Source organism: Mytilus californianus, unplaced genomic scaffold (genome assembly GCF_021869535.1).
Source record: "Mytilus californianus isolate M0D057914Y unplaced genomic scaffold, xbMytCali1.0.p SCAF_2, whole genome shotgun sequence".
In the NCBI taxonomy this organism is placed as follows: domain Eukaryota; kingdom Metazoa; phylum Mollusca; class Bivalvia; order Mytilida; family Mytilidae; genus Mytilus; species Mytilus californianus.
In genome coordinates this window covers 64,526,912-64,539,446 of record NW_026262668.1, presented here as the reverse complement: position 1 = coordinate 64,539,446, position 12,535 = coordinate 64,526,912, and the positions used below count along the sequence as shown (strand labels likewise).

Genomic DNA, 12,535 nt, shown 5'->3' with positions numbered 1-12,535 from the left:
AAATTAAGAATCTAAATACACGGTTAGATTCGGCATATCAAAGAACCCCAATAATTCAATTTTTGATGAAATCAAACAAAGTTTAATTTTGGACCCTTTTGACCTCAATGTGGACAAAGTTGAAAACGGGGCCCAAAAATCAAAAATCTAAATACATGGTTAGATTCAGCATATCAAAGAACCCCATATATTCAATTTTTGTTGAAATCAAACAAAGTTTAATTTTGGACCCCGATTTGGACCAACTTGAAAACTGGGCCCATAATCAAAAATCTAAATACATGTTTAGATTCAGCATATCAAAGAACCCTAAGAATTCAATTTTTGTTAAAATCAAACAAAGTTTAATTTTGGACCCTTTGGACCTTAATGTAGACCAATTTGAAAACGGAACCAAAATTTAAGAATCTAAATACACAGTTAGATTCGGCATATCAAAGAACCCCAATAATTCAATTTTTGATGAAATCAAACAAAGTTTAATTTTGGACCCTTTGGACCTCAATGTGGACCAATTTAAAAACGGGGCCCAAAATCCAAAAACTAAATACATGGTTAGATTCAGCATATTAAAGAACCCCATGAAATCAAGAATAAAACCCCATTGAAATTGGTCAAGAAATAAGCAATTTATAGGAAGTATCTTCTTTTGCACAATCCTGTGCTATTAAATATTTCTTGCTATTGCGCAATACTGTACAATTGACAATTTCTTGCTATTGCGCAATATTGTGCTATTGGATATTTCTTGCTATTGCGCAATACTGTGCAATTGAAGATTTCTTGCTATTGCGCAATACTGTGCAATTGAAGATTTCTTGCTATTGTGCAATACTGTGCAATTGAAAATTTCTTGCTATTGCACAATACTTATTATATAATAATTTACACATCCTGTTTGGTGTGTATCTCCTACCATATCATTATTATTTGATTTTAAATATAAATCAGAAATAACCAACTTAAAATGGAAAATTTTAAAAGAAACAAAAAAGGAAAAAAAGAAAAAAAAGGAAAAAAAAATAAATCCCCCCCCCCAAAATTTTTTGAACCCCCATTATGATTCATCACCCCCAAACTCAATCCCAGCCTTCCCTTTGTGGTATGGTACCTTGCAGAACAATTTCAGAGAGAATCATACACTTGAACACAAGTTATTGTCTGGAAACTAGAAAAAAATGTGTTTTTTGGCCCCTTTTTGGCCCCAAATTCCTAAACGTTTAGGGCAATTACCCCCAAACTCAAACCCAGCTTTCCCTTTGTGATATGGAACCTTGTAGTACAATTTCAGAAAGATCCATACACTTACACACAAGTTATTGTCATGAAACTAGAAAAATGCTTGTTTTTTGCCCCTTTTTTGGCCCCTAATTCCTAAAATTTGGAGGCAATTACCCCCAAAATCAATCCCAGCATTCCTTTAGTGATATGGAACCTTGTGGTACAATGTCAGAGAGATCCATACACTAACACACAAGTTATGTCTGGAAGTTACAAAAAAGCTTATTTTTGGCCCCTTTTTGGCCCCTAATTCCTTTACTGTTATTACCATAACCCCCAAAATCAATCCCAACCTTCCTTTTGTGGTATTGAACCTTGTGGTAAAATTTCATAAAGATCCATTCACTTAAACTAAAGTTAGAGTGCGAAAACCAATGTGTCTTCGGACGACGCAGGACGACGCCGGACGACGACGACGACGACGACGACGACGCCAACGTCATACCAATATACGACCACAAAAATTTTTTTGCGGTCGTATAAAAATAAGATGTGGTATGATTGCCAAGACTTGAAGAGACCACAAACAACTACAGACCACCATATAGCGTTCAACAATGAGCAAAACCTATACAGTATAGTAAGCTATAAAAGGCCCTGGATATCAACTTGTGAAACAATACAACAGAGAAAACTAAAGGCCTGATATAGGATAAAAATATCCAACCGACAAAATGACAAGGATTTTTAAAACAACTATGGATCACTGTATGTCCTTCAATTATGACCAATACACATACCCTTACAGGACGCTTTAAATGTTGTGTTTTGTGTACTGTTGTTTGTCTTTTGGTTGTTTTCCATTTCATTGTCAGTTTGTTTTCTACTTAAACAAGTTTAAATATCCCTTCGGTTTCTTTTGCCTCTCTTTTTTAAAAGGTCCTGGATGACAAAATGTGAAACAATTCAACAGAGAAAACAAATGGCCTGATGTAGGCTATATTTATTAAATAAAGACCATTATCATGGGCAACAACAAACAACAACCACTGGACTATAAGCTCCTGGCAGGACTAACATGTTTGTGACCACTCAACCCTCCCCTAACCTAGGACAGTAGTTTTACAACCATCAAAGCCAAATGTTGTTAAAAGCTAAAGAAAAATATACAAAACGTGTTTAACTTGTAGTTTTTTTATTTTCTCTGAAAGCTGAAATTACAATAAACCTTCTGAACAAGATCTGTATATAAAATGCTATTGATGAGAAAAGCAGATATCAAATCATATTGCATAGAAAATTCAATGTTATACAAATAAAACAAAAATATGTTAACAGTCTTGAAATCATGGCAGTGTCTGGCAAATGATATCACAGATAAGGTGTATTATACCAGAAATTTGTTGTCGTTAGTAAAGTGGTATCATGGCAGACCACAGATGTTGAGATTTTCTAACGGCAATAAATTTCACAGCTAAAAATTATAAAACTAACACAAATATATACATGGCAACTCTCATAGGATAGAAAAATCTATCTCCATACAAACATTACATTCTCCCTGATGTGTAAATTATAAAAGGAATGGTCCCTTCCATAGGACGAATACCAAAAAACAAATCATTATACAAAATATATTGCACAAATAAAAATCATTGTTAATTGATAAAAATATCCACACTATTCCGTCCTAAATGTGTTTCAAAAGTCTCTAAAATAGTTTTACAGCACCATAACATTGCACAACATGATAAATGCTATTATAAAAAAATGCTTATGAAAATATGAAGCTTAAATGTAAAATGATTTTAGTTAAAGAAGCAAACTTCTCCAAGTTTAATTTTAAAGTCTTGGTCAGGTGCCCCTACATCATATACACCTATATCCATTACTGGTAAGGATTTTGTTCTCTTTGTATTGATCTCTAGAACTGTCCTTCCCCATTGACCATTCTTAACCTGTAGGTAAAAATAGAACAACTTATAATAACTTTCAAATCAGTTTATATATACATTTATTAAGTTTTTTACTGAAAAGTAAGAAGAATGTCGAATGTTTTACTGTTATTTTTTATCACACAGATTAACAAATCTTTTTTATGACATGCTTTATCCTTTTGTAGTTTGTCACTGAAGAAAGATTTGTATGATCAAAATCATTTAAACTCTGGTGGATGGTTCTCCTACTGGCAATCATACCACATCTCCTTATTTTTATATGAAAATACATGATAATCGTATAAAATATGTCAAAATTGTTGACCAAAATGTCTTATTTTTCTATGTTGTTTGGTTGTTGTCTCATTTGAGTATAACACACATCTTTTTATTCATATTGAAATTTATAAAATAACAAAAATTCTACTTTTTTTTACCTTGCATGAATCTTCTTCCACCTTGTATCGGATGCTCCTCTTGCCTTTAATGGTCATTGTAGTATCATCAAATCCAGAAAGTTGAATAGATTTATCCTCACCCTTACCAATGGCAATGGAGTTTTTACATTCATATGTAATTTTCTGGTTAACCTTTTGATGAAGATACTGAAGGAATTTAATCTGTGGTTTGATGAAGGCACTTGGATCATAGGTAAACTGTAAAGAAAATCATGTGATTATTTTACTCATTTTGATCTAGGCGTAATGATAACTTCCACTACAATGAGGTACTGTGGATTCATTATTAATCATGGGATACCTATTTTCCTGGATTTCCTGGGTATAGGTAACCACGAATTTAAATGTTCAACGAAGTTCAAATTTACTGTAGGTTTGAATGCAGACTTTGTTGAAACCACGAAATCAAATATCAACGAAAACACAAAATTTCCCCAATCCACGAAAATTAGTACTAACGAAAATAAATGAATCCAAAGTAGCTTAACAACTTTGACGTAACCAATGAAGGTCATGTACAATTGGAAAAAATTTAACTACTATACCATAGAAATTTCCTGATAATAAGTGCATATACAAATAAAAGAATGTGTCTGAGGATACAAATGCCCAAGCTTGCTTTTCAAACGAAAATGTGACGGATGGAAAGATGGAAGGACGGACGGTCAAGGGTAACACTGAATGCCCCTATCACCTTGCGGCGGGGGCATATTAAATTCTTACACTTCTAATCAGTGACATTCTGGCGGTTTTTTTCAGTTTAGCAGTTATCTGCCCTTACTACTTGTGTATTAGTATGTGCATGACTTAAAGGAAGCTTTCTGTTTGTCAATTTTAAGCTTACAAATAAAGTAATTGTGCTATAACTAAGGTTGCAACTTCCTCGAGCAAAGCTGACCTAGAAAGTAGACCTGTTCAACTTAATCCTTTTGGTTTTTATGTGTTACAATGTTTTATATTTTTAGTCATCCTGATGAAGGTTATACAAGTGAAGGGTTGTGTACAAGAAAATCATATGTTTTTATCTACCACTGGATTGGTACCTCTACTGGTGGACTATCCATGAAGTATCAGGTATTTCAGTATTGGCATTTTTAAATAATATTTTTGGTTTGTTTTGGCTTTCTAACTTAGAAATCATGTATTTATGCTCAAAATAAGATGGCAGCCCTTTCTGGCAAATTTGATCTAAGAACCTTTTGGCTGTTCTAATTAGCTATAGGTCATTTTGTTTTTTATGTACTCAAATATTTTAGGTTTTTAGCTTTTCAAACTTTTGTAAGGGTATATGATAAACATAGTAGGTAAGTAAGTCAATAGTTTATTTTAAGAGGGCAGCACAGTTAATACTAATAAAGCTCATCTTCCCTGAGGCCCTTAAACAATATATCATACATTGTACAATGATTTTCTTGCTTATACAATATATATGCTGTATACTTTTCTTTAACCATATCAATAGTTTCCAGACTTTTACACTAGGTAGTAAAGAATTCCTTGATATGTTGTCTATATTATTCCACATGGTTGAAAGCAAGAAAATCTCATTTTCTGTTTTGACAAATTATGACTCCAATGATCATTTCTGAAATGATGCAGTGAAATAATTTCTTATTTTGAGAATAACAGGTAGCATATAGGTAAGACCATCAATTTCTGGGGCAGACATGTAGATATCTACCCAGTAAATTCAGAAATTATTTCGAGGTTTTTATTAACGATAGGATTGCAATAATAAGAAACTCGCATTTTGATATCTGATATCTGATACATATATCTGTATACAGTTTTTTCTTCAAAAATTGTAATAATAAATGCATGCAATAATTTCTGAGTTTACAGTCACTACTTCCACTGCAGAAACAGTGATATTTTACCTTGTATCCTAGTACATCAGAAAGCCAGGTGTGGGAAGTTGTTGGTACAACCTTAACATTCTCAATCTGAAAAAAAATATCAAATAATAAATTTTAAAATAAATGTATTAAATTAACATAAGAGGTATAATTACTTGATAAAAAACAGTTCACTGTTCTCAAGTTGTTGTTATATTTGATGTATAAGTACAGGCACTTTTTCTTTTTTCACAGTTTTCTAAAGTTATGGGTGGCTGTTAAAAAAAATTTAATTTCATAAACAGTTTCTGTAAAATGTACTCTTTTTTGTTCATAGAAGAAGAAACTATGTTGAATTGATTATTTTTTTTCAATCAGTATGTGAATACTAACCACTTTAATTTCTGGTTGTACACATGTGAATGTTCTCTTCCTCTTGAATTCACATCGTACTTTTATAACATCATATATTGGTCCAAGGTTAGGGTTAATCCAATATTCACCTGTAAAAAAAAGCTTTCATGTTAAAAAGGATTCAAATATAGTCTCTTAGCATATCAAATCCAGACTTTGTCTGAACATTTACCTTGGACTTTTCACCCTTTTTTTTTAATGAAAATGCTGTCTCATTAAAAATGATTCAAATATATCCTCTTTGAATATCGAATCCAGACTTTGTCTGAACATTTACCTTGAACTTGTCACCTTTTTCTTTAATTTCATTATCTCAATTATAATGATTTAATATTCAAAACTATTTTTAATGTATTAAATTATTAAGAATACATTTACAGACAAGATGTCTTCTGTTTCACATATGGAGGAAGATATGACAAAGTTTTTTTAAGTGCATGTTATAACTCCCAGGTTTGTATGTTTTGCAATGAGATTTTGAGTTTGGTTTGCATATAAATTTGTACTCATTTTCGTAAAGTGTGTTTTGGTTAATTATGATATTTCAGTAAGGTTTGTTTTATGGTATTCCTTCCACGACTAATGGTGGATTCAGAAAGGGGGTGTACAGGGCATACCCCCTTTTGATTGGAGAATATATAATTTTTAGCATATAAATGTCAAAAATTTGTTTGCCTCAATCTGCTCAGAGGTATCTATTCAGTTTTCAGAAATTACACCAATCCCCTGCCCATGATCAAAGGCTCTTCTGCAATCATCATAACATCTCCCATGTATAAGATCTGTTTCAGTGAAGAAAGGAAATATTTCCAATAAAGTGGATTTATTATTATTCGTGGGATACCAATTTGTGGTGGATTTCTTGGGTATAGGTAGTGGTAAACCACAAAATAAATGTTTATCAAAGTACAAATATTCTATGCAGACTTTAATAGGCAAGACAACAAAATCAAAAATCCATGAAAACACAACTTTTCCTCAATTCACAAAAATTGGTATCCACGTTACCGGTTAAAGATGATCGATTTCAATGGTTATTCATTAATAACAACTGTGTCTAGTTTTGACCGAAATGACCTTGCACATACTAAAGTCCTATAAAACAGATGGTTGTGTGATTCATTCCTATAAAACAGATGGTTGTGCGATTCATTCCTATAAAACAGATGGTTGTGTGATTCATTCCTATAAAACAGATGGTTGTGTGATTCATTCCTATAAAACAGATGGTTGTGTGATTCATAAACCATTTCAAGGATTAAACTAAAGGATAATAAATCAGCTGTCAAATATCTATTATCATAGATCATGAAAGATACTGAATTATAAATAACCACTTACCATCCTCAATATCTGGATTATGAAGTTTGAGATCTTCACAGGTGCGAGCTGGAGAATCTTGTTCACCAGTAGGATTCCTGATCTTTTCTATTTGAAGAGTAACTTCTTCCAATGCTTTAAACACATCAGCATCAATCTGCAAATAAAATGGTTTTTTTTTCAAAAATTTATTTTTTAAAGCCTTTTTCAAGAATGATAATTTTTTGGTAAAAATGGTTTGCCAATACACCATTACATAATAAGGTGACGCAAAGAAATTTTATTGCGAGGATGTGTTCAAAGTTGATAACAGCAAAACTAATGACCATATCATATGTTGTGTATGCTATAGAGGGAAAAATTGCTAATTTTAAAGTATAGAACATTAAAAGCATACAATACTATAAACCAACTTATTTCTTAGTGGATACTTTATTTTTCTGTTAGCTGTTTCCAGCCGACTTTGCAGGGATTATATTTACAATTTTCAGATTTTTCTGATGTATTTATATAAGGTTAGATCAAAGTTTTGATATATTCACGACATTTCATATTCGTGTTATTTTATATAAATCTCTCACAAAAGTAAGTTGGTTAAAAGAAGGCCACACCTCTAAAAGTAACAGATCTGTTGCATTTAAGATCTGTTTTTAATAAAAACTATTAATATACCTCTTCTTCAGGAATTGGGTCATCTCCTTGCCAACCTTTGTTTCCTTGTGCTGGGTTTTGGAACCACTGACTCATTGCTCCACCATAAATGTTTCGTCCTGGTCGACCCTAAAATAAAATATGCACCATTATAGCAATCATAAATAACACAGTTATGTTACACAACTGATCTTTTAAAAGATTTCAAACTTTGTATTTAATTTGTTTATACTTCAGTGTTTTTCTCATTTTTAAAACAATTTTTATAAAATTAAATAAAATATATATTGTCATAATCAGTATCTAAAAATGATTATTTAAGAGTTAAATTAATTACTGCATTGATCAATTAAAAAGTATGGGAGAAGTTAGTCCATAAAAGACAAAAATTTCAGCAAATGATTAATAAAATGCTTCGCTGAGCGCAGCCTAATACGACCGCAGTGGTCGAACCCTGAACAGTTGGGGCAAGTTTAGACACAATATTCAAGCTTGATACTGTCTGAATTTGGATTGTGATCAAATTTCGACATAATATAGGTTTCTGACACAAAATAAATGTGGTCAAAGATCTTAAAAATTTGAAATGGGACATTTAATTTACCTAGAATGTTCTGATATTCAAAATCTAACAACATGGTTAGATTCAGCATATAAAAATTTAGTTGAAATCAAACAAAGTTTAATTTAAAATTATTTTGGACCCTTCAAACCTAAATATGAACTAATTTGAAAACAGGGCCCAAAATAAAAATCTAAATGCACAATAAGATTCAGCAAATCATACAGCCGCAATAATTCAGTTTTTTGATGAAATCAAACAAAGTTTAATTTTGGACCCTTTTGACCTCAATGTAGACCAATTTAAAAATGGGGCCCAATATCCCAAAAAATTATACAAGGTTAGCACCCCCAAAAATTAAAGACTTAATTTATCCCATCGAAATTGGTTAAAACATTTGTATTTGTTTTCAATTAAAGATTTCTTGCTATTGCACAATACTGTGCAATTGAAGATTTCAAGCTATTGTGCAATACTGTGCAATTGAAGATTTCTTGCTATTGCACAATACTGTGCTATTGCGAAATACTGTGCAATTGAAGATTTCTTGCTTTTGCCCAATACTGTGCTATTGCGCAATACTGTGCAATTGAAGATTTCCCCACCCCCCCCTCCTATTGGAGTAATTACCCCCAAACTCAATCCCAGCCTTCTCTTTATGGTATGGAACCTTGTAGTACAATTTTAGAGAGATCCATACATTTACACACAAATTATTGTCCGGAAACTACAAAAATGGTTGTTTTTGGCCCCTTTTTGGGGCAATTAACCCCAAACTCAATCCCAACCTTCCTTTTGTGGTATTGAACCTTCTAGTAAAAATTTATAGAGATCCATTCACTTAAACTAAAGTTATTGTTCGGAAACCAAATGTGTCTTCGGACGATGACGAGACAACGACATCATAGCATTATACGACGCAAAATTTTTTTTGCGGTCGTATAAAAATTACTTGCTTCCTCATAGTATTGCAAGATACCTTGCTACAGTAGTGGAACATATTGCTACACTATTTACGGCAGTAACTTTTTCAGTGAAATTTCATATTTATGAAAGCCTCGAAAATTTGCTGAAATTTGGAAACATGATGTTAATGTTAAGTGTACATTTGACTGTCAGATGTTAATGTTAAGTGTACATTTGACTGTCAAAGAAAAAGGGAGATAAGTTAAGTGTTCATTTGACTGTCAGGGAAAAAGGGGGATAAATCATACTTACAGGTGGTCCTGGATTTCCGGCTTCTCCCATTGATCCCTGAAAGAATATAATAAAAGGGTTAAAGGATGCACAGATTTGTTTTTACAAAAGAAAATGAATCTATAATGAACAACTTAATGTATGCAAATAGAAAAGTTTATATACTCTATAAAACAGGTAAAAAGGAGGAAACAATCTTTAAAAAACTCCATATTGAGAGGTCAATAACTTCATTTGGTTTTAAAACTCTGTGATGTTTCAATGATCTGTATTTGGATGAAAATTAAGAGGAGTTGATTAGACAATTTTGGTATCGTCTTTTGAACAATTTTCTGACAAATATCTAAATTCCAAAGTCTGAAAAAACACTCATAAATTTTTTTTTTTTAACTGCAAACTAAACGAAGACACATTTTTCCTGATCAAAATATCACCTTAGTTTCTGAATATATTTGATTTAAATTGAGCCTTTCTTGTCAATTATTATGAGAGAAAAGTATAATGCCATACCCTGCGTCCGTCTTCTCCTGATGGCCCTCTTCTACCCTAGAATTAAAAAATTATGTTGTATTATTACTTCACATGATACAACATACGAATAACATTTTTTTAAAATAAACAGTCATCTGTAAAAACAAGCCTTCTTAAAAAGATGAGAGGATACTTTGTAGGACACGAAAGCACAAACACACAATCCTAAAAATAAAAAGTTTTTCCAATTCATTATGTTTTAAATTTCATAATGCACAAATGTTCTTACCTTTAATGTTAACAGCTATTGTTATATGATCTTAATATATACATGTACTTTGATTTCTATGCATATTAATTGATTTTCTAAAATAAAAGACTCCTTGAAGGAAACCTTGTTGAAAATAAAGCAAAATTATTTGGACGACATTATCAGTCTCAAAATATAGGGTTCCATTTCTTTTCTCATCTTATGAATTTTCAAGTGATATCCCTTGCCTAGCTATCTCTACTCTAAAAGATATGTCTCATTATAGTTGAGGAAAGCTTTCTTTATTCATTTAAGGTCACTGGTAAATAAATCATAATCAAGTGAATATTGCTATGAGTAGATTTTTATGTATGCAGATTTTTACGGAAATAAATAAACTTGAGGACAAAAAAATGTTACATACTGGTGGTCCGGGAGGTCCAGAAGGTCCTGGGTGCCCATCAGTTCCAGGATCTCCACGTCTTCCATCAGGACCCTGAAAAAAGTTAAGGTATAAAATCAATCAATAAATTACAAGATTGTGAAACATGATTATTTTAAGTATCAATATTTCCTGTCTAAATTCACAATATACTAACATATTATTTTGTAGAAATAAAAAGAAAAGATGTGAATACCTTTTGTCATTTTCCCTACAAATGTTAAGAAAATCATATAGTTTTCACATTTCATATATCTAAGGGACTGACCAAGCTCAGTCCCTTTTCTAATTAATCCAATTTTGGATCCATTGACTGAGTACACATGAAGTAAGTTTAATGCCATTTTACATATGTAATAAAGAATAAGGTAAGACATTTACAGACAATTAAAATGATAGGCTGAACTACTTACTCTTTGTCCTGGGGCTCCTTGTGGTCCCAAGGATCCTGGTTCTTTTACAGACAATTAAAATGATAGGCTGAACTACTTACTCTTTGTCCTGGGGCTCCTTGTGGTCCCAAGGATCCTGGTTCTTTTACAGACAATTAAAATGATAGGGTGAACTACTTACTCTTTGTCCTGGGGCTCCTTGTGGTCCCAAGGATCCTGGTTCTTTTACAGACAATTAAAATGATAGGCTGAACTACTTACTCTTTGTCCTGGGGCTCCTTGTGGTCCCAAGGATCCTGGTTCTTTTACAGACAATTAAAATGATAGGCTGAACTACTTACTCTTTGTCCTGGGGCTCCTTGTGGTCCCAAGGATCCTGGTTCTCCTACTGCACCCTAAAACAGTACAAACATCACTAATTAGTTTTCTTTCATAGTCTGTATTTGGCATTACAAAAAATATATTATAAGTGCAAGACCAGTTGCTGTCATCTAGTATTTCATGCATTCAAAGTACATCTGATGAAAGATTTTTGACATTTTTTAAACACTTAAGTGTCTACTTCAGTTGATTCAATTAGTTTATGTTAAAGATTTGAACTGATTTTGTCATGAAAGAAGCTCAAAATCAGCTTAGATATGAAAAATCTATCAAATATGCCATTAAAGTCACTTTTCAGATGGTTTTTGTCCAAAATGGAAGTGGCCGCATTCATGTTCAGTCTCAACATTTACATATGTTATGTATTATCATTAAATACAACATATATTCAAATATCAATACTGAACACAAGTGCGGCCACTTCCATTTTTAGACAAAAACAGTCTTAAAAATAGCACAAATGCTAAAATTGTGAAGATTTCGGTATTTTTGCATGAAATAATGATGCATGTCCATTTTATTGTAAAAAACTGCCCATATTTATGTGACAAAAGTATTCTACTTTCCAATAAAAAGCTAAGTTTACATTTTTAACAGCTTTGTAAAATGCTATATTTTGGGGCAAAAGAGGGGTCTTACCTATCTTACTCCTTTAGTTCAACAGATTTAACAGATGTAAGAAGTTCATATATAATCTCTATGCTCCTCTTCAATGCAGTGTAGTTTTTTATAATTTATGTTCACCTTGGAAATGACTAAAGATAATTCAGATTTAGAGAAAATCTTAAGAGCTTCTAATTGACAGCCAGAATTTCCATTCTATTCTTACTTTACAATTGCAAAATATTGTATTAATGTTCAGATCAAGTGGAAATTTCTATAACTTAGTGGATAGGTTCATTCAGTAACTGATCTAATATTACCATAAAATATCGTCAAAAAAATCAGAATACTTGTAACACACTTTTCTCTGCTAAGGCGATGATGTAAAGTTCCGAGTCTAT

At 32.0% G+C, this 12,535-nt stretch overlaps 1 protein-coding gene across 1 annotated transcript in view; it reads right to left on the bottom strand.

Moving 5' to 3' along the window:
• Positions 1-2,399: 2,399 nt before the first annotated feature.
• LOC127730239 (collagen alpha-1(I) chain-like) overlaps positions 2,400-12,535 on the bottom strand; it is a 46,061-nt gene continuing 35,925 nt past the window's right edge. The window contains exons 40-49 of the mRNA XM_052238535.1: positions 11,492-11,545; positions 10,741-10,812; positions 10,106-10,141; positions 9,617-9,652; positions 7,858-7,965; positions 7,207-7,342; positions 5,845-5,954; positions 5,494-5,559; positions 3,596-3,814; positions 2,400-3,179 (exon numbers count right to left, since the gene is read on the bottom strand). Coding sequence (XP_052094495.1) covers positions 3,030-3,179; positions 3,596-3,814; positions 5,494-5,559; positions 5,845-5,954; positions 7,207-7,342; positions 7,858-7,965; positions 9,617-9,652; positions 10,106-10,141; positions 10,741-10,812; positions 11,492-11,545 — 987 coding nt within the window. The 3' untranslated portion in view covers positions 2,400-3,029. The remainder of the gene's footprint in view (positions 3,180-3,595; positions 3,815-5,493; positions 5,560-5,844; positions 5,955-7,206; positions 7,343-7,857; positions 7,966-9,616; positions 9,653-10,105; positions 10,142-10,740; positions 10,813-11,491; positions 11,546-12,535) is intronic.